The sequence below is a fragment of the Gekko japonicus genome, unplaced genomic scaffold (genome assembly GCF_001447785.1).
Source record: "Gekko japonicus isolate JY-2015 unplaced genomic scaffold, Gekko_japonicus_V1.1 scaffold7, whole genome shotgun sequence".
In the NCBI taxonomy this organism is placed as follows: domain Eukaryota; kingdom Metazoa; phylum Chordata; class Lepidosauria; order Squamata; family Gekkonidae; genus Gekko; species Gekko japonicus.
The window spans coordinates 3,753,745-3,780,156 of NW_015159711.1; the positions used below are offsets into that span (position 1 = coordinate 3,753,745).

General features: G+C 46.0%; 1 protein-coding gene across 1 annotated transcript in view; it reads right to left on the minus strand.

Moving 5' to 3' along the window:
- LOC107110087 (L-gulonolactone oxidase-like) overlaps nt 1-26,412 on the minus strand; it is a 108,985-nt gene that overhangs the window by 30,303 nt on the left and 52,270 nt on the right. Inside the window, exon 6 of the mRNA XM_015411167.1 lies at nt 8,811-8,996. Within this exon, the coding sequence (XP_015266653.1) occupies nt 8,811-8,996 (186 nt within the window). The remainder of the gene's footprint in view (nt 1-8,810; nt 8,997-26,412) is intronic.

Sequence of the window (26,412 nt, forward strand, 5' to 3'; positions counted from 1 at the left end):
TGGTAACATGTGGGTGTGGCCTAATATGCTAATGAGCTGTGCTGTCAGGGGTGTGGCCCAATATGCTAATGATTTTCTGCTATTGGGTGTGGCCTATTATGCTAATGAGTTCCTGCTGGGCTTTTTCTACAAATAAAGCCCTGACTACAGTTATTAAATACATGTTCTCAACTGTCTGTCCCAACATGGGTATAGACTCTGTACCTGTGAATGGGAATGCAGCTGGTTGCGTGTTCCCCATCGCAAGGATGGCGCCTACGTGCATACAATTTCTACACAGGTAGATGCTGAGCCCTCTTTATAGTAAACATGCATAGTGTGAGGCTTTCACTCTGTTGCTCTGGCTCGCCACTCTCTGCCATCCTGGATGGGTTTGAGCCAGTCTCTCTGCCTCAGAATGGGAAGGAGGCACTCTGGCACTCTTCCTTCCCTTCAGGTGAGCACTCTATCTCTCTCTCAATCAAGGTTCGGTCCTGCCTCTTCCTGGAAGTGATAAAAGGAAGATGGGCTGACTGTCCCTTGTTTTCCCTCCTGGGCTTTAAAGGTATCAGGCCCAGCCACCCTCCTCCATCCCAGCTGCTGACCTGAACCCCTACAGGCCACCGCCGGGCTGTCCAGGTCTCCAGCCCTCTCTAGCAGTGTCTCTAGCAGTGGTGGGGGCCACTACCTAGTTGGGGGCCTCTCACTGCCTGCCCCACCTGGCTGGCTACTGCTCCTGGATTCCCTGGTGCCTCCCTCTCTGGGTAAGAGACCTCAGGGCACTGGGTTGTTTGTGGCTTGCCCAGTGGGAGGTTGACTAAGTTGGGGAGGGGAGCTTACACATAGGCTTACACAGTAGGGCCAGAGTGGATAATCCGTTTTCCCCTCTGTGTTGGTTGTCTATAGCCTTCAGCTTCTATTTCACAAGACTTCTATTTCTTCTCCTCCAGTTATTTCTTTTCAGCCGTTCACCTCTGTATCCTTTCTCATTCTTTTTCGGAAACCTTTATGCTTCTCCTCATCTCATTCATTCTGAACTGTGTGCTCACCTACTCAGGTCTCAGCTCAAGATAGATATTGCTTAATAAAAGAGTTGAAGGGGCTATGATAGGCTGTGCAGCTGGGGGTTTAAACACACATTTCTCACCTCACTGTGCTATCTGCCTCTGCCGAATGGGTTTTGCTGGGTTTTGAACTATGCAGTCCTATTTACCAATGGTTAATATTGCTTTTTTATTATTATTGTTATTACAAATTCATCCATTGTTCACTTACAATGTTCCAAAGTGCTTCGTGTATGTTCTGTTGTAGCAATCCTAACAGCTAGGTAAGATCTGTCCTGGATCCTGTGATTCTGTTCTGTTAATGGCAGAGCATTCGCCCAGCACAGGAAACCTTCCCAGATGCAAGAGTCTGTGATGCAGGTTTCCCTGCACCAAAGGAAAGTTCTGCCATTAGGGAAACAGAGTCATGGGAGCTAACATCCGCCGTCTGGTATTCAAGAGGGACTTCACAGTTACGAGACACACTGGCCCAGGTATGTCAAGCCACTGCATCCAAAACCCAGAGAGAGAGAAGCAACATTGAAACCGGGAATATCTCATGCTCCCACCCAACTTTGGAAAGAGATTTTCCTTTCTTGAGTCAAGCTGTGGGCTAACCGTTTTTCTAAACTTTGACTGGAATTTGGTAGGATTAAATATAACGGCTTTCCCAAGCTAGTTTTGGCCCGCAGCCTGCCAGTTGGCCACCCCAGTTGGCCACCCCTAGCTGGGAGGTCTCTTCCAAATCAGAGCAGGTCTAGCGATCCAAATCATCTGAATGCATCTTTTAAAATAATTATTCCATCTTAATGTGTCTGAACCAGTTTGGCTTCTGCAGTCACTTTGTCACAGCGTTTTCCTGTCTCGCATCACAGGAAGAAAAGAGCTTGTCTCAACTGAAGGATGAAATAACCCCAGGTTTTTTCTCTGAAATCCTCATTATCGCCATCATCATCCTGTGCTTGGGGCCATGGGAACAGGAAAGCGAACAAGCACAAATTAGATGAAGCCAATGAAGAAGAAGCAAGAAACGCACACTGGAGAACAGCGGTCCAGGGAGAGGCACTGCGAGGGCAAACAGCCGGTGGAGCACAGCGATTCTGCTCAACGTAAAAAAGAGCATCTGTTTGCACAGCCCCTTCCCGAGGCCCATGCGCAGAATCAGGAGTAATGAGACACATAATGCATTAGTGCCAAAGGGAATCACATGCAAAGGAAGCGGGGACAGGATTTTTTTATTTTAAACCCTCTTCTAACTCTGTTTCATCCAGCTACAACAGAAAAGCTTAGGGGGAAAGGATTTAATATTTAAGAGCATTTATGTAACTGGTGGGGAAACGGTAAAAGGAAGTGCTTCTGGACATCTCCCTGGGAGAAATGATGATGCCGTGTGTTAAAGGGACAGCTGCCGCACAGGCAGAATCTAAGAAAAAGGCATCATGTACCAAGCATTGGAAGAGGCAAGAAGGGAGATAGGATAGTTAGGACCAGTGTTCCCTCTAAGCTGAGTTAGTGTGAGCTAGCTCGCAGTTTTTTAGCCTCCGGCTCACACATTTTTGCCTTGGCTCAGGAAGGATGGCTCCAGAGCAAACTGATTTATGCAGCAGCCAAATCGTTCACTCACAGCTTTAATGCCAGCAGCTCACAAAGTAGAATTTCTGCTCACAAGACTCCACAGCTTAGAGGGAGCATTGGTTAGGACATCACCTTCTCTCCTTTTAAGTGTCATTCCTTGTCTGTCTCCAGATTGCTACTCTTAGGGCAATTTCCTCCTTCTTCTTGGAAGTTCCACACTTTGTCTTACACATCTCCCTGCTAGAGAGGTCGTTAGGAACCTATCTCGGTCTCTCCTCTTTTCTATCAAATATGTTAGTTCCTAAATAAACCTTTATCTTTACTGTACTTGTACAGTACCCCTTGGCGGGGTAGGGCGAGGTATAAATCGGTATATCAGAAATGAATACTGGGACCTAAGAACCAACCAGAGATACTACAAACCAGCTTTTACGAGCTGTAATGTCACTTGGTTACAAACCATGGTTTATGATTGTCCTGCTAACTATAGTAGGGTGGCCAAGCATTCAGAGGTCACATTAAACTGGGTTTTAATCAAATGGCAGTTTATAATCCATGTTTTAGGGGGGTGATATCCAATTGCAGCCCCAGGGAGGTTCCTGGCAAATGGCAGATTTGGCCCTGGTTCTAGCCATTGGACAAAGTTCTTGCCTTTGGATGCCTTCCCTATGGAAAACTCTAAAAACAGTTATGGAATGTCTCAGTGCTTGCAAAATGGAAGGAAAGCATCACGTTGACCGATAACCAGCATTCAGTTTAGGAACTGCTGTTTCCACCACTTTCCCCCTCTTATCAATAATACTTGGAAGTGAGACTGTTGCCAGCATCCTCAGCCTTGAACCCGGGGTGGTCTTTCCCAAGAGAGAGACACCCCAAAAACGCCCTCTGAACCTCCACAAGCAGTGCCCTATGAAGCCAGGCTTGGCTTAAACAGTAGCTTTTGCTGGGAGGCTAGGAAACCCACATCTTGGCTGAAAAAACTCAGGCCAAAGAGAATTCTCCAGGCTGGCTGCACTGGCAAGCATTCTCCATACAAGCAACCCCCTCCCCCCACGCCTATCCTGTCAGCTCAGTCCAAAGAGGACTAGAATGGGCAAGTCTCTGTCCTTGCCTCAGACATCTTCCACTGACCAAATGGCTAGTCTTTTGTCTGTCAAATGTACAGGCAGGGAGGGACAAAGAGCCTCTGGTCTGTGTTATTGTCATGAATGAAGTGTGTTGCATGTTTCCATCCTCCTCTCCTGTTTCACCTATCTGCATTCTTACGCCTATGCGAGACCTATCAAGGAAACATTTAACTCTCCATGTCTAGTGAATGGTCAGCCATTCAGGTTCATCCTGCCACACATTAAGAAACATCACTCCTTTTGCCTGGCACCAGGGAAACGCCAGGCCACTCTATTGTTCCACAACGGACAGCCCCAGTACAGTCATCCAACACCTGGCTTCTATCGTTAAAGACAGACTCTGCCCCTCTGAGAGCTCATTGGTCACATCCAGGCCTTGCCCATCCTGATGCCACGCACCCCGGGGATTCATCATTGGCCCAAGTATTGTTCTCACCTGAGACCAGCCCCCAAGACCTTCCATTGGTCTGCATTGTTTTCCAATGTCTATATCCATCAGCACATGGCCTCAGACTGTGTGCCTCTGCTCTGATGCCAACTGGCAGACGACCCCTCAACCTCTGGGTTTAGGCCATAAACTCATCTCCATGGACCTCTGCACATCTGGACAGGTAGTATCACCCCATAACTGACCCCTCTATTAGCTATCAATCACCTCTGCTTTCTTAGTTCTGTATTGTGTGTGTGAATGTTTTATTTTAGCTACCCAGTCTCTGTGTCTATTCTTGGGTTCTCGGGACTTCTAACTCCAGTATACACAGGTCTGATCCTATAGTTATGCCAATTGCTCATTAATATCGTAATTCCCCAACCTATTATTAAGAAATAGAGCAATTTGGCTAACAAGACACTCCAGTCTAAAAGGATCACTTGCAAAACGGCTTTTGAGCTTGCCATGGGGGAGAATTAATCCACAGATTTGCTCCCTTCCCAAGAAGATGTAGGTGTTATCACTCTGAGCTGGGATTCTGGCTGAATCTCCCCTTTGTGTCAGCTGTGCCCATCCAAGACAGACACATCACTGAGCTACTCAGCTCAAGTTTGGCTCAGGACTCCGCTTTGGATGCCACGCCCCAAGCTACAGGGGATACTATCCTCCTTTAACTAGCATGCGGAGAGGCAAAATATGCTTTAGTAGGCACCTGCTCAAGATCTATTTTGGGGGTCCAGCTGTCTTCCAAAAAATGAATTTCTAAACCAAAGCAAATCACAAAATGTGACACAACATCCTCCCTCAGCAGCCTTGCCCATATAGGGCTGCTAAGTATTTCTTAATGAAGAGAAATCCTACTCATGAATCCCTTGCATCATGTCTATCTTGGCCCTCAGACTTGTTCCCTGCATCACTCGCCTGTGCACTCTCTCAGCAATTCTGTTATGCAGTTCAGGATTGAGTCACCTCAGCCAGGACTAGCAGCTTGAAGTTAGTAGCAGAGAACAACAGATGAGAAACAGGATAATTTAACAGACGCATTCTAAAGCCTTTGCAGATGAATAACAGCCCCACCCCAAAGAAAAGAAGGGGGGAAAGTAGATGAACAGTGATGGTTTTGCAATGAAAACCTGTTCACCTGCTGTGCAGAAAGGGGTTTTTTGTGTGTGTCTAACCTTCATCACAAATGACTGATTCCAAACCGTTTCTAGCTAGTTAAGATAAACACGCAGCATTGCTGTATACGCACACCCGGGGCTGCATTTTGAAGCTGCTGAGCACTGATCTATAGCAGATACATATTGGGACTCCAGAGAACAAAATAATCAGAAGTGGGGGTTAACTCTGCAAATTAGATAATCAAAATTAATTTGCTTAATTCCCCCCATATGGGGTGTCTTGAGAGCACACAGCCTCAAAGGCTCTAAATATAAACCATGTCTGAGACTAAAGTGGTTCTTGATGACTAGGAAAAGGCTGGGTAAATCTGACATTTGTACACAAGGAAAAGGAGAACAGTGATGAAGACCGTAATTTTGTAATCGTGTGCATTTTCTCTTATTGTTCATCGACCAGAGCACAGACTGAAGGCTCAGATGAGAGGGGGACTCTGCACCTAGCACCACTGCAGAAGGAGGCGGTACCCTCTTTGATATGCAAAAGGAGGCCAAGGAGTCTGAGTCATCCCTCCCACCCAGGGATCAGGGGCAGATTAACCATTAAGCAGACTAAGCCCATGCTTAGGGCACCAGGGCCAAAGGGAGCACCACAAAGTTGGGAAAAGGGTGAAAAGGGGAAAAAAAGAATGAAGATTTGTAAAAATTTTTGATAAAGGTAGTGCACATTGATCATGGTGCACCCTAGGGTTATCTTCTATTTTTTGTTGGTGAGGTGCAGTGTCATAGGCAATGACACCAGGGCACCAAGATTGGTCAGTGTTTAGGGCACCAGTGAGCCTTAATCCGCCCCTGCCTGGGATACAGTTCTGCCTCCTGACTCAGAGCTGGACCCTGAACCCTCCACCCTTGAACTCACTACAGCACTTCAGGTTCTCCCCCCAAATGACCCCTTGAACCCACAAAGGCAAGACCCACCCCATCAGAGTACTTGTTGCTATAACCAGATGTGGCACCTTTAAGAACTAAGAGCCTGCCCTTGGAGAGGCAGGGCTTGCAACTTCACTTCCTTGCAAGGGTGTTTAAGGCCTCAGTTCACCCTCAGGCTTTAGCTGGAACAACATCTATGACATCTGGCTCCAGCTCTAAGAACTTTGTCTTGACTGACTCCTGACTCCTGGACCGCAGCATTAAGCAGGAAACCCACTCGTCTTCTTTCTTGTGAACTGAAAAGCTCCAAACTCTTTAGCCTTTCATTGTCGGGAAGTTAGCAAAAGGCATTCATCATTCCAGTTGCACATTCTTGCACCTTTCCCACATCTTTGACATGATGGTGCACCTGGGTACTCTTTTTACCCGTTCTCTCCACTTCCTCTCTATGCACACAATGTCAAAGCACTAGCTTTAGTCCAGCCCATAAACAGCCCTCCTCTGATCTCTCCATTCTGGTTTCCTCCACCCATGCCAACTTTCTTTCAGAGGTTGTTTTCCTCTGTTGTACCAGTGATTGCCCCTAAAGGTGAATTGCAATGCAAACCCAATCGATTACTTCCAACTGAATTCAGATCTATGGTTTCGGTCTTAATGAGGATAGAGGACCCATTGCATCTTGTATAGGAGGCCAGTATCTTTGATCTGCAGCAAAATGGGTCTCCTACAGCCAGTCTGGGAATAATCTCTGTGTCAGATGCGGGAGAACTTCTGCGAATCAGAAGAGATCATACCAGGCTAGGCAGACCAACAGTTCAACTCACTAGACAGAAGCTTTGTATGCTCAAAGTTATGCTGTAAAGACTTTTCACATTGCTATTGCCAGATGAGGCAGTATTTAGCATTGTTCATCTGCTGCACCGAGAAGAGAATAAAACAAAATTAAAATGCACGCACACTTAAGAGCATGTCTACAGGCTGTCTGGCCTCTATTCCGCCCCACAAGTGATGCTCTGTCATCTTGGTGCTTGGGGGGGGGTCAACAGTGGGAGGGCTTCTAATGTCCTGGCCCCACTGGTGGACCTCCTGATGGCACTGGTATTTCTGGCCACTGTGTGATACGGAGTGTTGGACTGGATGGGCCTTTGGCCTGATCCAACACTGGCGTCTCTTATGTTCTTATGTTCACCCCCCTATTGATTTCAGTTGGGATAAGTAAAACTCCCCAGATATATCTTCTGCCTGGGCTGGTCTCTTCATTCTGCCACTAGATTGAGTGGGAAAGAGATTGAGAGGGTTGGCTCTACCATGAGGCCAACCGAGGCAATGACCTCAGGTGGCAGATTTCAGAGGGGGAACATTGACCTCCCATCCTGTCTGCCTGTGTAAGGGTACATAACAGAAAAAAGGCAAAACAGATATGTGAAAAAATTACAGTGTACCAGCATCCCTGCAAGTCCAGAAGACAGGCTACTGGGATTGCTCTGCTTGGGTGCTCAGTCCCTTGCTGGGTTTTGAGGCTTCTTCAAATGTATCCATTTTTATTTGTTTATTTCAGAAACAATAAGAGCTAGAGCCCAGATTTAAAATAAAGTGACAGTGGTGAGTCTCAGAATTCTGTATCTGGGAGCCATATACCAAACTCCATATGGTGTGAAAGTGACAAACTTAGCATAGATGTTGCTTTGCCCTACACAGGACTGCTGAACAGCAGAGGCACACAGAAAGGAGAGGCATATAAACACTGGAGGAACTGGAAAATCTATTTCCAAAGAAAAGATACTCCCTCCAAGTCACTTAATCTTCTTAGTTAAAGCCCTCATCTTAAAAGATTTCCTAACAAATGAGACGCGTAGAGCCTGTGGTTTTTGGGAAGAATGTTCATTAACTAATTGCAATTGCATGCTGTCTGAAGTGATCGAGAACCATTTGTCCTGCCAAGAGCTGTGCCTGAAACCTGTATTTATAATATAGACATATGCCTTTTAAGCAGTGTTCGTCTGATCGGGAGCTGCTGCTACACATTTGGAGCACTGGACGAGGACTGGGAAGACCCGGCTTCACCACTGTACCCTGAATCTCAGTGTTCAACCAGAAGAGATGAAGATCACACATCTTTGTCCATCTATAAAATGAAAATTGTAGGCTTGGCCTTGGAGCTATGCGGGAAAGAAAGGGAAGGATTAACTCTTCTGTTTAGGTAATTGAAATTGACACACAACAATGCTATTAGCATTTTAAAGTGGAAAAGATGTATGATCTTTCCCCCCCTTAAAAAGCTTAATAACAAAGCAGGGAACCTGGTTTCAATTAACAAAAAGGAGTGGAGGTTGAAAGGTTAATCCCCCTCTCCCTTCCCAAGGCAAACTGAGGCTGCAGGAACATTTTATGGATGGATACAGACATGACATTTGTCTCCTCTGTTTTTACCCTCACTGTATGGTTTTGGGCCAGTCATTCTCTCAGCCTACCTCACAGGGTTGTTCTGCAGATAAAGTGGAAGAAAAGAAAGCTGCCCATGCCACCCTGAGCTCCTTGGGGGAAAAAACAGGATAGAAGATGTAATGGATAGATTTCCTGATGCTGTTATTTTCACACAATGAGATACCTCTTTGAGTGTGGACGGGAAAGTGGTCTCTTGCAGGTAGAACTCCGCCACACACTGGAACGTAACGGTGAGGACGACACCCAAACAGCCCAGGTGTACGCGGGCAGCTTGCAGAAGTTCAGAATTCATGGATTCGGAGCACTCCAGAACTTCCCCAGAAGCTGTCAACAGTGTCAAAGCCACTACCTGCCATGGGAAGACAGAAGGAAAGCGAACACATTTTTATCTATGAGTCAGTCAAATCGTTACATTTGCCAATTCAGTTTTGCCTTGAAGTTCAGCTGTGGGCTGGTTGGAACGTGTCTGCCCACAGCTTGCAGTATCTCCAAATGGGCAATCATGGATATAATGCAACAATAAAGATATAATGCCTTAGAATTTCAATAACACCTCAGGTGCAATGCTTCTCCATGGAGCGGTTCTGCATACACAGAAGCCTCTGGATCTCTTCTTGATGCTTAATCACTGTCAACTTGATGAGTGGCAGCCAGGCATCCAGCAAGAGGTCTAGGAGGCAGGGATACGCAAACAGGCATCACACCGATGCCACAACATCACTTCAAGCATGAATCCAGAATGGTGCAAGACTCTAAGATTCCCCTGAAACGCTGTGGTTTTACCATAGAGGGTTTTTTGGGGGGGAGGTTTTCCTAGAGTGTCATGCTAAAGGAATGATGTCACTTCTGGGTTTGTGCAAGAAGCAATGTTGTGGCACTGAGCAGAGGGCAACCTGGCCTGTAGGGCAGGAGACCTGGACACTCTAGCAGTAGTTGAACATGTGAATCAAACAGGGTCCACTGACAAACACTGGGTTGGATCCAGCATTCCATAGGATCACAGATCTTTCCTGCATTTACCTGCTTCACAGCAATTCTTTCGGATTTCAGGAAAGTTTATTCCCAGGGTGACAGGATCTGTGTGGAGTAATAGCTACATGGATCAGTAAACTGCAGTGTGTGTGGGGGGGGGATGAGAGGGTACAATCCCTCTTATCTCCCATCAGCAAAGCTGCACTGACAGAAGAGAAAGAAAGAGACTTTTGGGGACTGGGATCTGTATTGTAACAGTTTAATGTGACAAGAAGGACATATGCTTAACTCCCTTGCACAGAAATCAGCAGGATTTAAAACAGCTAGACCCAGCCAGACCCACATGGCGATCAGTTGTCCCCACTATAAAAGGACTTGGGGGGGGGCATGGGGAACAGCAACCTATGTTGCCTTCCATTGACTGGAAATCCAACCCAGAGGAGATGTGAGGCAAAATTATTGTTGTGTACATGAGGCTTGTATCTATGCAAACATGCAAAGAGGTTGTATTCAACCAATGACAGACACGAGCTTGGAGGAAGGATAAAGGGAAGGAGCATAAAACCAACAACAACAAGGGGTGCAATGCAGAATACTTTTCAGGCTGCATTATTAGGCACACTTCTTCTCAGGAGTAAGTACCACTGGATTCAGTGGGCTTACTTTTGGGGAACAGGCTTCGTATCGTAACAGTTTTAGTTTGATGAGAAGTAAAAGGTAAAGTTTTCTCTTGCTCAAAAGCTAGTCGAAACCGACTCTAGGGGGGTGGTACTCATCTCCATTTCCAAGCTGAAGAGCCAGCACTGTCCGAAGATGTTTCTGTGGTCATGTGGCCGGCATGACTACATGCTGAGGCGCACGGAATGCTATTACCTTCCCACCAAAGCAGTACCTATTTACCTACTTGCATTTTCTTGCTTTCAAACTGCTAGGTTGGCAGGAGCTGGGGCCAAAGACGGGAGCTCACTCCGTCACGCAGCACTAGGGTCTGGAACTGCTGAACTACAGACCTTCCATCATAACCCCTTGCATAGAAATTGCTAATTTTGGCTGAATTGGTCCTTGGATTTTACTTGCTGTTGAAAGATAGACTGGAATAAAAATAAAGGCATCCGTTCCCTTGCACATTCGCACACCATCTGCCTCAATGCTGACTGATGAATTCTCTTGAAGATGACAGGATACAGAAGCCAGGGCAAACTCTGGGGTTTTAAAAATTATAAATTGCTTTCACTTGCCCTTAATATCATGCAACCAAATCTAATCAGCTATGTTATTCTGAGAAACCACCCCATTCTCTACATGCTCCAAGACTGGATGGGGCCATCTTGGAAAGAGGGGAAAGCAGCAGGAGAAACACAGAGAGTGATTAAACTGTGGAACTCACTGCCAGAGGATGTAGTGATGGCCATAGGAATAAACAGCTTGAAAACGGCATTAGATAGATTCATGGAGGGCAAGTCTATCCGTGGCTACTAGCCATGGCGACCAAAGGGAACATCCACATTCAGAGGCAGTAAACCTCTGAATCCCAGAGCCAGGAGGCAACATCAAGGAAAGCCTCGGCCTTTATGTCCTGTTGTTGGCCCTCCAGAGGAGCTGGTTGGCCACTGGGTGAGAGAGGATGCTGGACTAGATGGACCACTGGTCTGTTCAAGCAGGGCTCATCTTATGTTCTTATGCTCTTAAGTGGCAGCAAACAGCATTAGGAAAAAGGGAACATTCACTCAAAGTATGGGGGGGGGAGGTTAAGTATGGCTATCCTTGATCCCTATTAGCATGGCTACCTTTGATTCAAACTGAAAGTGGAGAGTATTTAGTGAAGCCCTGCTCTGAATTGGTAGGCTGATTTTTTTTTAACTTCAGTTCATACTTAGGTTCAAGTTCAACAAAGTCTTTCAAATTATGGATCGTGTTCTGGTCTGGCTGAGGAATATATGAGGTGTTGGTATGGCTGGACTTCCCATTTCTGTTACAATCTGCAGACCTGAATCTGACAACTAAGGCCTGGGAGGAGGGTGAGGGGACATGATTCCAAAAGCTGCCTGAAACTAAACAGAGCTTGCATGGTCAGTGTCTACAGTTGCCAACAGGCCTGGAGAAAAAGGTCTTGTCCCTTCAATATCTGCTTCATTTATTTACATTATTTATAGTCCACTTTCCTCACAGGGATACAAGGCGTATTGCACATGGCAATAAAGGCTTAATGTGTGGCAAACTGTGGATGAAGCTTTTTTCGTCACCAAGGTAAATAACATCACAGGGTAAATAACATCCCATTGGAGCGAGATATTTTTCTCTCCAGGCAGGTGGCAACCCTGTCAATGCCTGCAAGGATGGAAGATCTCCTGGGAGCTCCACTTGTGCCCTCCTGAGCTACAGTACAGAAGAAAGGCAGGAACTCATGTGGAATAAACACATCAGGAAATGCCAAGCTCAGCGGTTTGTGATGGGGAGCTTGTGCACCTGATGAAGTGGTGACCTCCAATCGCTGAAAGCTCACGCTGGAATAAATTTTGTTAGCCTGTAAATTGGTAACGGACTCCTTTTTGATTTTGCCCCAACAGACTTTGTTTACACCCTGCCTTTCTCCCCAGTGAGGACCCAAAGTGGCTTATACCATTCTCTCCTCCATTTTATCCTCACAACAACCTTGTGAGGTAGGTTAGACTGAGAGTGTGTAACTGGCCCAAGGTCACCCAGCAAGCTTTCATGGCAAAGTGGGGATTTGAACCTGAGTCTCCCAAATCATAGTGTGAAACTCTAACCACTACACAATACTTTCTCGGATACTAATATGGTTACCTCTCTGAGAAATGCTGGGTGGGTTGTTTTCTGTTGCCAAACCTTTGTGTGAATCTGGACAATATTTTCTTTTCATATTCAGCAACAACCTAGAGCCCAACTTTAGGACTCAAAGTGCTCCTCGTCTGAAATGCAAGAAACCTTCCAGTCTCTTTCACACTCTTGCTTGCTTACAAAGCTGTCTCCAGCAGATGACGCCAACAGGCTAACTTTCCCCCCAGCCCTTCCACTGAAGCTGCAACCCAAATTTCTTCCCGTCTCCATACCCCCCCCCCCACTTACATTCTACACATCCTCCTTCCTGCTTGGATGAAAATTACTTTCTAATCTACGGTCCTGACTGCTGCGTTTGGAGGCTCAAGGTGAAGCAGAGTGTTAGTTTGACTGAATTCCTCCAGAATCATTTTAGCTCCAGCTGCGGCTTTTTCAGTTTGGGAAGGGGAGGAAGAGAAAGCATAAAAGGGGACAGGGAAGAATTCAGAGCTGAGAGACCTTGAACAAGGTGCTGAGCCTTTATTTCTTGCCTCCCCCACAGGTAATTTTCTAGGGTCAAAGAGGTTCAGACTAGAAAACAAGCTCGAGGGAAAAGCAGTAGAAACTGGTCTATCACTCTGCAAAGTTTGCAGCTGTGGTTTTTGTCATTTCCTTATGTAGCTATTTACTGTTCTGCTTGCGTGGCATAGACAGTTGTTCGTCTCCACGGAAAGGAGACACAAGACCGGTAATGCAATGTCATTCCGCCAGCCTTCTACTTAACTGAAGCTGTCTCTGCTTCGTATAAAGTCTTTCAGAATTATATCTTACTTTGAACTTGTCAAGGACCTTCGTACCTTCCCTACAAATACTAATTTGGGCCCATAAACATGGCTGCCAACTCTGGCTTGGGAAATTCCTAGAGTTTGGGATGCAGTGCCTGGGCAGGCCAGGGTTTGGGGAGAGCGCTCAGCTGGAATGCAATGTCACTCTAGGACTTCTGTTGGTCCAAGACTCTATGGTATACCATATAATCTTCCCATTTCCTCTAGGGAAAATTGATCTTTAGTTTGGAGCTCTGTTGTAATTCTGGGAGAACTCTGGCCCCATCTTGCACTTGGTAGCCCTACCCATAATAATCACTCCTAGTGCAGTACTGCAGATCATTGGTGCCATTTTACAGACATTTCAGCACCCTATTTCCAACAGTGGCCAACTAGATATTTCCAGGATACCCACAGGCGAAGCCTAAAAGCAAGAGCACTCTTCCACTGGAGGTTTCCAGTCTTTGATCATCAGATATAGTTGCTGAAAGCCTGTGGCTGCACATCTGCTTTGCATGCAGAAGGTCCCAGGTTCAATCCCCTAGCATCTCCTGATAAACAATCTGGCAATAGTTGATGTGGAAGACCTCCATCCCAGATCCTGGAGAGCCACTGCCAATCTGAGTAGACAACACTGACTCGATGGGCCAGAGGTCTGATTTACTATAAGGCAACTGAATGTGTTCATGTGTGTTCACAGAGAAGTTTTCGGGTTTAGTCCTCAGCACCTTCAGGTAAAAGATCTCAGGTGAAAAGTGCCGGAGAAAGAGCATTTTCTGCCTGAGACTCTGTAAGGTTGCTACCAGCCAGAAACAACAATACTGGGCTAGATGGACCAGTGCTGTCTTGTTAGGGAAGCTTTCTGTGTTCAAAGCTATGTTGCCTCTGAACATGGAGGTTCCATTTAGTTATTGAGGCTAAAAGATTTTCATGGATTTCTCCTGTATGGATTTAATTCATTTTAATCACTGTACTACACATTATGCAAATATATGTAACAAAAATCTGACCAGTTTTTTAAAATGGAAAACCGCCTTCAGACACTGAAATTTCTAGCAGTGTTTGGGGCAAGATAGTGACAGGCTCCTAAGTTTTCCCTGGCAGGCTATTTTTGCATTCAAAATTACCCCCCCACACACACATGCCTGCTTCCCACAGAAGGGTAGATTGAAAGATGAACTTCTAGGAGAGGGGCGCCCAAACGTTTTGAGCCTATGGGTACTTTCGAACATAAGAGAAGCCATGTTGGATCAGGCCAGAGGCCCATACAGTCCAACACTCTGTGTCACACAGTGGCCCAAAACCAGGTGCCATCAGGAGGTCCACCAGCAGGGCCAGAATTCTAACACAGAGTGGTGGTCACAACTATAAAATGGCTGCCATGGAAGGCAGAAGCAATCACAAAATTTGCAGTGTGGGCAAAGCCACACACAGAGGAAACACCAAGGCTACCTGGCACCCACAGGCATGTCACCAAAATCAACTGTCACTAGAACCAGCCTCCATGCCAGAGGAATGAAAAGTTTTAGATAGGTTATAAATTATGATGCAATTTTAATATTTTGTATTGTTTTACTGTTTTACTGTGTTATTAATTATATGTTGTTAGCCGCCCTGAGCCTCCGGGGAGGGCGGGGTATAAATATAAATAATAAATAAATAAATAAATAATAAATAAATAATAAATATTATACCAGTTTTTAAAATGGGGTCCACAGGAGATCCAAGGAATTTCAAGCCAGTTAGCCTAATATCTGATGGTGGAAAGTGCTGCCAAGGCACAGCTGACTTAGGGCGACCCTGTGGGGTCCTCAAGGCAAGAGACGTTCAGAGGTGGTTTTCCGTTGGCTGCCTCTGCATCATGACGGAGGTCCACCAGCAGGGCCAGAATTCTAACACAGAGTGGTGGTCACAACTATAAAATGGCTGCCATGGAAGGCAGAAGCAATCACAAAATTTGCAGTGTGGGCAAAGCCACACACAGAGGAAACACCAAGGCTACCTGGCACCCACAGGCATGTCACCAAAATCAACTGTCACTAGAACCAGCCTCCATGCCAGAGGAATGAAAAGTTTTAGATAGGTTATAAATTATGATGCAATTTTAATATTTTGTATTGTTTTACTGTTTTACTGTGTTATTAATTATATGTTGTTAGCCGCCCTGAGCCTCCGGGGAGGGCGGGGTATAAATATAAATAATAAATAAATAAATAAATAATAAATAAATAATAAATATTATACCAGTTTTTAAAATGGGGTCCACAGGAGATCCAAGGAATTTCAAGCCAGTTAGCCTAATATCTGATGGTGGAAAGTGCTGCCAAGGCACAGCTGACTTAGGGCGACCCTGTGGGGTCCTCAAGGCAAGAGACGTTCAGAGGTGGTTTTCCGTTGGCTGCCTCTGCATCATGACCCTGATATTCCTTGGAGGTCTCCCATCCAGATACTAGCCGGGGCCAACCCTGCTTATCTTCTGAGATTTGATGAGATTGGGCTAGCCTGGACTATCCAGGCCAGGGACAGCCTAATGTCTACAGGTAAATTAACTGCTGTTAAACACAGAATTATTAAGCACATAGAGGAACAAAGCCTGCTGAGGGAAAATCGAGCACGGTTTCTGCAAAGGGAAATCCGCTCTCATCAGCCTCCTGGAGTTCTCTAAGCACTTTAATAAGCATATGGATAAGGGTGATGTGGTAAACATCATATACTTGGAATTCCAAAAATCTTTTGACAAGGTTGTTCTGCAAAGACTCCTGGGTGAGCTTAGCAGTCATGGGATAAGAGGGCAGGTCCTCGTATGGATTAAAGATTGGTTAAAGGAAAGGAACCAGACAGCAGAAGTAAACAGATAGTCCTCGCAGTGGAGGGAAGTGAACAGTAGGATCCCATGAGGATGGGGCCAGTGCTATTTCATTTGGTCATAAATTAAAATTTGTTCATAAAGGGAATTGGGGATGAGCAGTGTAGTGGCCAAATTTGCAGGTAATACAAAACGATGAGGAGGAATGATGATGAGATTATGAGGAATAACAAGATGATCTCTGTAAACTGAGTGAGTGGGCAACATAGTAAATGGAAGTTCATTGCTGGTAAGTGTGAGGTAATGCACACTGGAACAAAAATCCCCTCTAACTTTAAATATATACTGAAGGTGTCTGAGCTGGCCGAGAGTGAGAAGGGAAAAGACCTGGGTGTTTCACTGGATGAAGACAACCATGAAAATGTCAACTCATGTGGGGCAGTGGTGAAAAAAGGCAAACTCCATTGTGTCATTGAAAGGGGAGGAACTGAAAACAAAACAGCAGATCTGGGGGAAACTACAAAAGAGGACAGCCAAAATTATGGAGCACCTTTCCTGTAAGGAAAGGCTGGAGAGTTTGGGACTTTTTGGTTTAGATGAAAGTCAGCTAAAGAGAGGATATGATATTTATAGAAATTATTCATGGGGTGGAGAAAGCAGATAGAGAGAGCTTTTGCTCTTTCTCCCCTGACAGTAGAACTCAGAGGCACACAGCGAAGCTGATGAGCAATAGCATCAGGACAGACAAAACGAAGCACAGCAGAAGCTCTGTTATCTGGCACTTGGTTATCCAGAATGCTCAACTGACAGGCATCACCCAGAGAACAAGTTCTGCTCCCCCAGCTGCAATACTTCTGCATCTTGGGGCACAAGTGTACCCCATCCCCACCTCTCCCCCAGTCAGCTTGATGTTCCATAGAATCATAGAACCATAGAGTTGGAAGGGGCCATACAGACCATCTAGTCCAACCCCCTGCCCACTGCAGGACCAGCCTAGAGAATCTCTGATAAATATTCATCCAGCCTCTTCTTGAAAGCTGTCAGTAAAGGGGAGCTCACCACCTCGCTAGGCAGCTGATTCCACCTCTGAACCACTCTGACTGTTAAAACGTTTTTCCTAATAACCAGCCGATGCCTTTCTGCATGTAATTTAAACCCATTGCTTTAGGTCCTATCCTCTGCTGCCAACTGGAACAGCTCCTTGCCGTCCTCCAAAAGACAGCCTTTCAAATATTTAAAGAGAGCAATCATGTTCCCCCTCAATCTCCTCTTCTCCACACTGAGCATTCCCAAGACCCTTAGCCTTTCCTCGTAGGGCTCAGTCTCCAGACCCCTGATCATCCTCATCGCTCTCTTCTGCACCTTCGTGATTTTGTCCACATCCTTTTTGAAGTGAGGCCTCAGAACTGCACCCAGGACTCCAGGTGTGGCCTGACCAAGGCAGTATACAGAGGGGCTATAACCTCCTCCAATTTCGATGCTATGGCCCTTTTAATACCACCCATGACTGAATTTGCCTTTTTTGCCACCACATCACACTGACTGCTCATATTTAGTTTACAGTCCACCCTTACCCCAAGATCTCTTTCGCATACACTACTCCCCAGAAACGTATCCCCCATCCAGTATTTGTGTTTGACATTTTTGTGGGCCAGATGTAATACTGTGCACTTATCTTTCTTGAATTGCATCCTGTTTGCAACTGTCCACTTCTCCAGAGTATTCAGGTCTTGTTGAATTTTAACTCTATCTTCTTGGGTGTTTGCTTCTCCTCTCAATTTGGTATCATCAGCAGATTTAATAAGTAGCCCTTCTACCCCTTCATCCAGATCATTGATAAAAATATTGAAAAGTACCGGGCCCAAAACCGAGCCCTGTCAGGCACCCCGCTGGACACCTCCCTCCAATCTGATGAAACTCCATTGACCACCACTCTTTGGGTGTGGTCCTCTAACCAGTTCCCTATCCACTGAACTGTCCTATAGTCCAGTCCACAGTCTTCCAGTTTGCCCACCAGAATGTCATGGGGAACCTTATCAAAAGCTTTACTGAAATCCAGGTAGATCACATCAACAGAGTTCCCACGATCCAGTAAGTTCGTCACACGATCAAAGAAGGAAACCAGGTTGGTCTGACAAGATCTGTTGGGGACAAAACCATGTTGACTTCTCCAGATCACTAAGTGGTCCTTCCAGCCATTGCTGGACAATGGACAGCCATTACTGCCAGCAGACTTCATCCTTGGGTGCCTCCTTCTCCCTCAGCCTGCCTCCAGCAGTTAGGAGCCAGCTTTGCTGGAGGGCTCAGAGTAGCATGTCTGCTGGTCTGCCTTGGTTGTAGGATGGATCCCTGGGTTGAGGGGCCAGAAGGGCAGGTCCTGCCAGATAGGTAGACAGTTGCTGTGGGGTAGAGTTTGGTCACTACAGATTCCTCTAAGTAGTGGGCAGAACAATCAACTTTAACATAACTTTAACGTTGATGATTAAGAAATTGAAATAATTAAAGATTTTCTATTCCTTGCCCTGACTTGGATATCCCAGGGAAGCCTGATCTCATCAGATCTGGGAAGGTAAGCAGGGTCAACTCTGGCAAGCACTTGGACGAGAGACCTCCTTGGAATACCAGCAGTCAGGAGGACAGGGGCAGGCTTTATTCAGTCACCTCTCCGAATATCCTCCAGGCCCCCAGTAGGGGTCACTCACCAGAGGTCGCCATGACTTCCAGGTGCACACACAGTCACTCACACACACACACATGAAAAAATCAAAAAATACCAAAAAAGAGAGATTTTCTATTCCTTGACTCCACTATCAACCAAAAGGGAGGCTGCAGCCAAGGAGATTAAGACTGGGAAGGACAGCCATGAAAGAGCTAGAAAAGATCCTTAAGTTTAAGGATGTGTCACTGGCAACCAAGATCGTTAATTCATGCCATAGTATTTCCCATTACTAAGTATGGGTGTGAAGGTTGGACAATGAAGAGAGCTGGCAGGAAGAAAGTGCTGGAGGAGAATTCCAAAGATTACTGTGGACCACCAAAAAGACAAATCAGTGGGTTCCAGATAGGGTTGCCAGCCTCCAGGTGGGGCCTGGGGATCTCCCGCTTTTTAAACTGATCCCCAGCTGACATAGATTAGCTCCCCTGGAGAAAATGGATGCTTTGAAGGGTGGACTCTATGGCACTGTATTATGTTGAAGCCCCTCTCCTCCCCAAACCACGCCCTCTCCTGGCTCCACCCCCAAAGTCTCCAGGTATTTTCCAAACCAGACTTGGCAACCCTAGTTCCAGATGAAATCAAGCCTGAACTCTCCCTAGGAGTTAAAACGACTAAACTGAGGCTATTTGGTCACATGACGAGAAGACGTGTCACTGGAAAAGGCAATAATGCTCGGAAAAGCTGAAGGCAGCAGGAAAAGAGGAAGACCCAAGATGAGATGGATTAACTCCATCAAGGAAGCCCCAGCCCTCAGTTTGCAAGACCTGAGGCAAGGCTGTTAACAACAGGATGTTTTACAGGTCATTAATTCATAGGGTCACCAAGAGTTGGAAGTGACTTGATGGAAGCGAACGCACACACATATGGCGTATTTAACTAGCTGGGACCCCCGTTTCCCCAGGAGTACCAGGTCACAACGTTTTGTTGCACTTCTTTACTGCACGAGTAATTAAACTGTGGGAATCACTGCCACTGAAAGTGTAGTGACAGTCCAGAGCATGGATGGCTTTAAAAGGGGTTAGACTGATTCATGAAGGAGAGGTCCACCAGTGACTACCAGCCACGGTGATTAAAGGAACCTCCACAGACAGAAGCAGCAAACCTCAGAATAAAAGGGCTAGGAGGCCTCCACTTCCATGTCGTTTGTTGGTTCTCCAAGGCAACTGGTTGGCCACTGTGGAAACAGTATGCTGGATGAGATGGACCATTGGTCTGATTCAGCAGGGCTCTTCTTATATTCTTAGGAGGAGGGAAAAAAAGAAGAAAGAAAGAAAAACTGGCATGCCAAAGGCTTAGCACTCCCATCTCTCTCCTATCACTCTATCATTCAAATCCCAGCCATCTGCAACTGATTGTTACTTTAGAAGAAAACAGACAGTTGAGCTTTGTTTCTTAATCAGAGAGTTACTCTGTGAGTTAGTCACCATCACCTTCTCTTGTGGAAGGGAATTCCATACATTAATAAGAAGTACTAGCTTTTTTTCGTCCTTAACCTCATGCCAATCAGGTTTAATGGGTGGCCCCAAATTTTTACTTTGGATTCTGTACCTCTGCTGTGTGCCTTCTTGACCATTTGTTTAGCTACTGTGGGATACAGGACACTGGACTAGATGGATTTCTATTCTGATCTGGCAGGGCACCTAATGTCCTTGCATAGGATCAGCGTACATGTGAGTTTCAGTATACAATGTTTCTTCCATGAACCCAAAGTCACTGGTGCATTGGAAGTTGGGTAGCACCGCTATATGTATGATCCAGCTTTAAGTAATGGCCTATTTGGTAGGTGTTGTACCTCAGTAATATTCCCCTGCAGGCAGAGAATCCTAGGCTTAATATGTGGCATCTGTAGTTTAGGAACCAGGTGTTGGTAAAGACAGACCTTTCTCTACCCGACACCCTGAGAACTGCTGCCACTGAACAGACAATATTGGGCCAGGCCCAGCAATGGTCTGAGTAAAATTCAGTTTGAGAGCTGGGCCATAGCTCAATGGTACAGCATCTCCTTTGCATGAAGAAGGTCCCAGGTTTAATCCCTGTGGCCTCCAGTTAGAAAGTATCAAGGTAGCAGATGATGTGAAAGACCTCTGCATGGGACTCTAGTGAACCACCACAAGGGTAAAGACTGACCTTGACAGACCGATGGTGGCCTGACTCAGTATAAGGACGCTTCACATGTTTGTGTGTTCAAGGACCAATTCAACAGGAAAGAGGAAGATGATGGTTCTGCTCCCCCATTTCTATCCCCCTTAGCGAGAATCGTGGAGTTCTTGCTGGCTCAGTAGCAAGCACAATAACAGAACGACAGCCTGACCTTTCCACCGTCACCCCCCATTTCTTAGGATTTTCTCTGTTAAGTTATTTCACAGGCTTGTTTTTGACGGCTGCTCATGAATTTTAAGTAATGTCGATTCCCGAAAGGGAGAACCGCCAGCTCCTTTGTCTCTCTATCGATCTCCCGCCCCCTTTTATTAGCCTTCTTTCTCTCCCCTTTTTTTTTACTGCCTCCTGTTGTCATTTCTTTTAATACGCTGAATTTTTCAGGGGGGGGGGGAATCTATCAATCGTGTTGAAAGCCAGATAAATTCATTTTGCAGCCGCAATCCCAGCCGGGAAGAGCGATTCATTTTGCAAATAGTCCCAGAGAGGGTATTAATGACATCATAAATAATTTCACGGGAGGAGGAGGCAGCTCTGTGTTCCGCCAAAGCACAAAGCCCCCAACACCTACCGGCAAAAGCCCACATGTATACAAGACTGCTAAGGAGGATCCCACCCCATTCAGAAGAAGAAGAGTTGGTTTTTATACCCTACTTTCCTCTACCCTAAGAAGTCTCAAAGGGGCTTACAATCGCCTTCCCTTCCTCTCCCCACAACAGACACCTTGTGAGGTAGGTGGGGCTGAGAGAGAGGTCTGAGAGAGAGAACTGTTATTGGCCCAAGGTCATTCAGCAATTCAGTGTACACTTACACTCAGGGCCTCTTTTTTTAGGGGGGGACACTCAGGGCCTCTTTTTTTTAGGGGGGGGGAACGAGGTGCCGGAACTCTCAAGAGGGAAATGAAGTTTTCAATCTGTATACTGAAAACTCATGAACTTTTAAACGTTTTAAAAAGAATTTTGTCAAAGAGGTTCCGGAACTCCTTTCTTGTGCATTCCCCCAGGGAAAAAAGTCCTGCTTACACTGCGTTCACAAGTGATGGGGAGAATCTGGATTAATTTTCCCCATAAAGTGTGTGTTGGGGGGAGAATGCAAATTTAGGAATATGGTTTTTGGCATAATACTTTTGTTTTCCCCACTGACCCACTGAGGTGGGGGCACAGACCTAGACAGCTATGTGAGCCAACATGGTATAGAAGGTATCCCACCCTCACTTTTTATTGGTTACCTGAGGGCCAAACTGAGAAGTGACCATGGGAGATCTGTGAATGGATAATATGGGGGCAGGGATGGAATTCCAATCATGTGGGGAGAGCCAATGTTTCTCCCGTGCCATTTCCCTAATACAAATTATCTTCACTGTAGACCTGTTAGTAGTAGACCTGTTAGTAGTTGCACACTGTCCCTTCAGATTCAGGAAAAGGAGAAGAGCTTAATCTGTCCAACCCCCCCCCCAACTTTGTTCAAGCCTAAAAAATGAAGCCAAGCTGGAGAACCCCTTATAGGTCTCCTGCCATCAGGCCTAGTTTGCCCCTTAAGGTGGAAATATATGCCAAGAGGTAACCACATGGTGAAGAACAAACCTAACTAATTTAGGGCTGACATTTGTGGGGGCGAATCAGCAGATGGGTAGTCCTTCTAGTGCCCTTTGAGCCCTCCCTTGAAAATGAACCCCCCACTACTATCCCCCACAGACAGGTTCAGAGATTGATATGAACCTCTGGGAAGGGGACAAAATGGGACACTCATAGGAGAGAACTGACAGGCACAGGAAAACCTAAACACATTCTCCATCCTTTTTTGCCCCCTTAACAAGTGCACCAATGTTATCTCAGCCCATAGAGGTTTGGGAACCTGCAACTGCAGAGGTATCATTCAGTTCATTTCATGTTTCCAGGAAACCAGACTCTTGGTTTCCATGGCATTTATTTCTACCCCCTGAGAGCACGGATGCTGCATAGGGTTGACAGCATCGTGTCTGTACAGGTACCAATCTACCAGAGAAAGGAATAGGCAGTGGCAGGGTAGGCTGGGGTGGGATTTCCAATTGAAGAGGTCCATGAGCACATAATGCTTCCTTTTATTGAGACAGAGCCTTGGTCTATCAAAGTCAATATTGTCTACTCTGACTGGCAGCGGCTCTCCAAGGTGTCAGGCAGACATTTTTCACACCATCTAATAAATGACCCTTTTGAACTGCAAGTGGTGGGAACTGAACTTAGGAGCTTCTGCATGCGAAGCAGATGCTTCACTGCCAAAATGTGACCCCGCCCTAGCTCATGAGTCCAGGGCTGGCTCCAGGTTTTTCCCCACACTAGGCGAGGCTACCTTCTGGCGCCCCCCCCCCCCGGTGCGCCCACCAATCTTCTGGTGCCCACCCCCACCCCAGCACAATGGCCTCAAGGAAGAAGAAGAAGAGGGAAGAAGGGAACAGGTGCCGCTGGGGGTGGCCTCAGCCCGACTGCTTGCTTGCTTTCCTCCCAGGAGGGGCACCCCCCAAGCCCCCCTCTCCCACACCAGGGGCAGGCATCGCAGTCAACCAGGATGATGGCCAGCATGTAGTCCTTGCCCAGCATAGCGTCGGCTGGCGGGCGCGCAGCAGCAGGGAGGCTCTGCTGCCCGAGGCCAGCGCTGGAGTGCGGGGCGGAGTCCCCGGAGGAGCGTGCCTGGAAGCCACTCTCCACCGCCGCTGCCGCGCAGGGTTGCATCAACGTCACCTACCCTGTTTAGGTGAGGGAGGGGTGGGGCGGCTGGCCCCTGGGGTAAGGGACCGCTCTAGGCTGCTGCCTAAAAATTCTCTATGACGGGCCGACCCTGCATGAGTCTGACCATTGATCCATCAAGTTTGCACTCTGTTAGGAGCTCTCCAACATCCGGGCAATGAGAAATCTTTCCCTGCTCTGCTGCATCATACATTTTAACTGGAGGTGCCAGGGTTTGAACCTGTGCTCTGTAGCAGTCAAAGCTTGTGATCTACTGCTCTGCTTACATGGTGACAGTATCAATAGAGGACCACTATAACAGCGGAGAAATGGAAGGTGGAATAGCCACACCACTGCCATAGTATGTGCAATGGTTAATTCAACAACAGGCCTTGCTACATCTTCCAGCATCCCACGTTCGGCACACTCATGCCACCTGAGATACCTGCAGTGAGCCATAAAGAATGTGATGCAGCACATTATATGTGGGAGACACCCGGCTCTCTCTCACCCATCCAGGCAGAAGAGTCTCGCAATGCATCATAAAACTTATCACACCATTTAATGGATCAAGACTTAGAGCAGGCGATGGTGAAAATAGACTTTCTGTTCGACAGCCCGCTGTGAGATGTAAACCATTAAATCCTAAACAGGATTACACCATTTGGAGTCCATTGCAGTCAGTGGGCGTAGAAGGGTATAACTCTGCTTAGGATGGCACTGAAGGCATTCATATTGAAGCCAACTTCAAGACATACAGGAAGCTGCCTTATACTAATACCATCGCTCCATCAAGGACACGAATGTCTATGCAGACTGGCAAGCGACTCTCCAGGGTCTCAGGCAGTGAGGTCTTTCATATCACCCACATCCTTTACTCTCTACCATGGTTCTTTCCAGGAATGTGCTAAAGTGTACATCAGGTAGGCAAACACAGGCAAACATACACTCAGCATCCTTATCCATCATTCCTTCCTCCTTTTTTTCAAAGAAACAGCCCAGCACCAAACACCACCAAACAGTAAGCTGTGAAGTGCTGCACCACAGCACTTAGCAAACATCCCTATTTTTCATTGTTTTCGAATGCAGCCCATGAATGCCAAGTTGCTGTCCGCTGAGTCTGCATTGTTTTGTACCTTATTAGCTCACAGTTCTTGATTTCTGAGAATATCTGCCGGTTGCTGTGAAATATGACAGTTTCCTCTGCATACATTGCACAAATATTCACTGTGAGCAATTGGAGCAAGACAAATGATTTTTAAAAGGTCCTATATTTTCTGCATTTCCCGTCACTGTAAATCCAAGAGACTCTTCTAATGAGCCTGCTACCTGTCAAATTACCATCCGGTTTACTCCCTTTTCTCTTGTATCAACGATCTTATAGGGCACCCCACCTCCCACATTTAAGTAAAAACGCACACACTAGTGTCAAATATTTAGTTTTTCCTATATCAACAAAAATGTTATCACAAAATACTAACTTTTAAAATAGTATAGCATGATATTTGTTCATTTATACTCCTGCCTTTAACTACCAGTTGCCCTACTGGGTGCCTCCAAATCCCTGCCCGACTAGAATTTAGGCTGTATTTGCAGGGTTTAGCTGGGCAGGAATTATTTCGTGGTTGCAAACCAAGCATAGGGTTGGATCCACCAGAGAGTTTTGATGGACGGAAGGCTTTCCATTTACAAAACATGACTTTCTCATTTCCTCCCTACCTGCAGTTGCCCCCAATGCTCCCCAAAATGCTGTCCCCTAGTAACAGCATTTAAGGGGGCATTTTATTCTGCAGTAGGAGGGGGGACTGGAATGGGAGAGCTCTGCAGATGTGCAGTGAGCCTTCTCACAGCCTTGGGACTGGACATGAACACAAAGTGCTGGAGTAAAACTGTAACAGGGCAATATAACATGAGAAATCTAGTTGGGCATGACAGGAGATAAACAAGGCTGACAATGGTTGGATTTTGGCTGCTGGGAATTGCCAAATTTCCTCTCACTTCTGAGCCTTCAGCAGATAGTACTCAGGGTGCCAGACATTTCCTTGCAGTCTTTTTTTTTTTTTTTTTTGAGGGATAGAATTTTATTTTAAAAAATTTCAAAAACATACAAACATTAAGGACAAACAAACATAGAATGGGGGTAATTTTTCTCAGATGCCAACATTAAAATAATACATGTTAAGATGATATGAGTAATTAAAGCTAGATTCTAATAAACTGGACTACCTCAACACATCTATTTCTTCATGTCTTTGCAGCTATTAATGACAACATACAACATACTACATCAAAGATACCAAAACCAAAAAGAGTATAAATACCAAACAGTAAACACTTTGCTTTAAAAAAATTGTAGCTACATTAAGGTCTATTTTCCTTGCAGTCTTGAGGGCTAGAAACATACTCTGTCCCTTTGAGTGGGAATTGAAGCACTCCTGTGATGGACTGTGAAGGGTTAATGCCTGAAAACCTTTGACTGACAGGTTGTTCAAATGGAATTCTGCTGAGTCAGTTATGGAATGACAGTTGGGAACTGACAGTTGAAGAAGAGGTGGTTATGCACTGACTGTGGACTGGAAAAGAGGCTAAGAGAGTGAGTGGGTCAAGGAGGATCCTCATTCAAGCCAAAAAAGGGAAATATCATCTAGTAAAGAGAAGTGATCCCTGCCCACTTAAGAAGGGAAATAGCTTCTAGAAAAGAGGAGTGGTCCCTGATCTGTGTATAAATAAAGGATGGGTGTATATTACTGCCTTCTAAACTTTATGTGTCAGTGAAACTCAGAAACCTATGTTTGAGTGTTTAAGCAGAA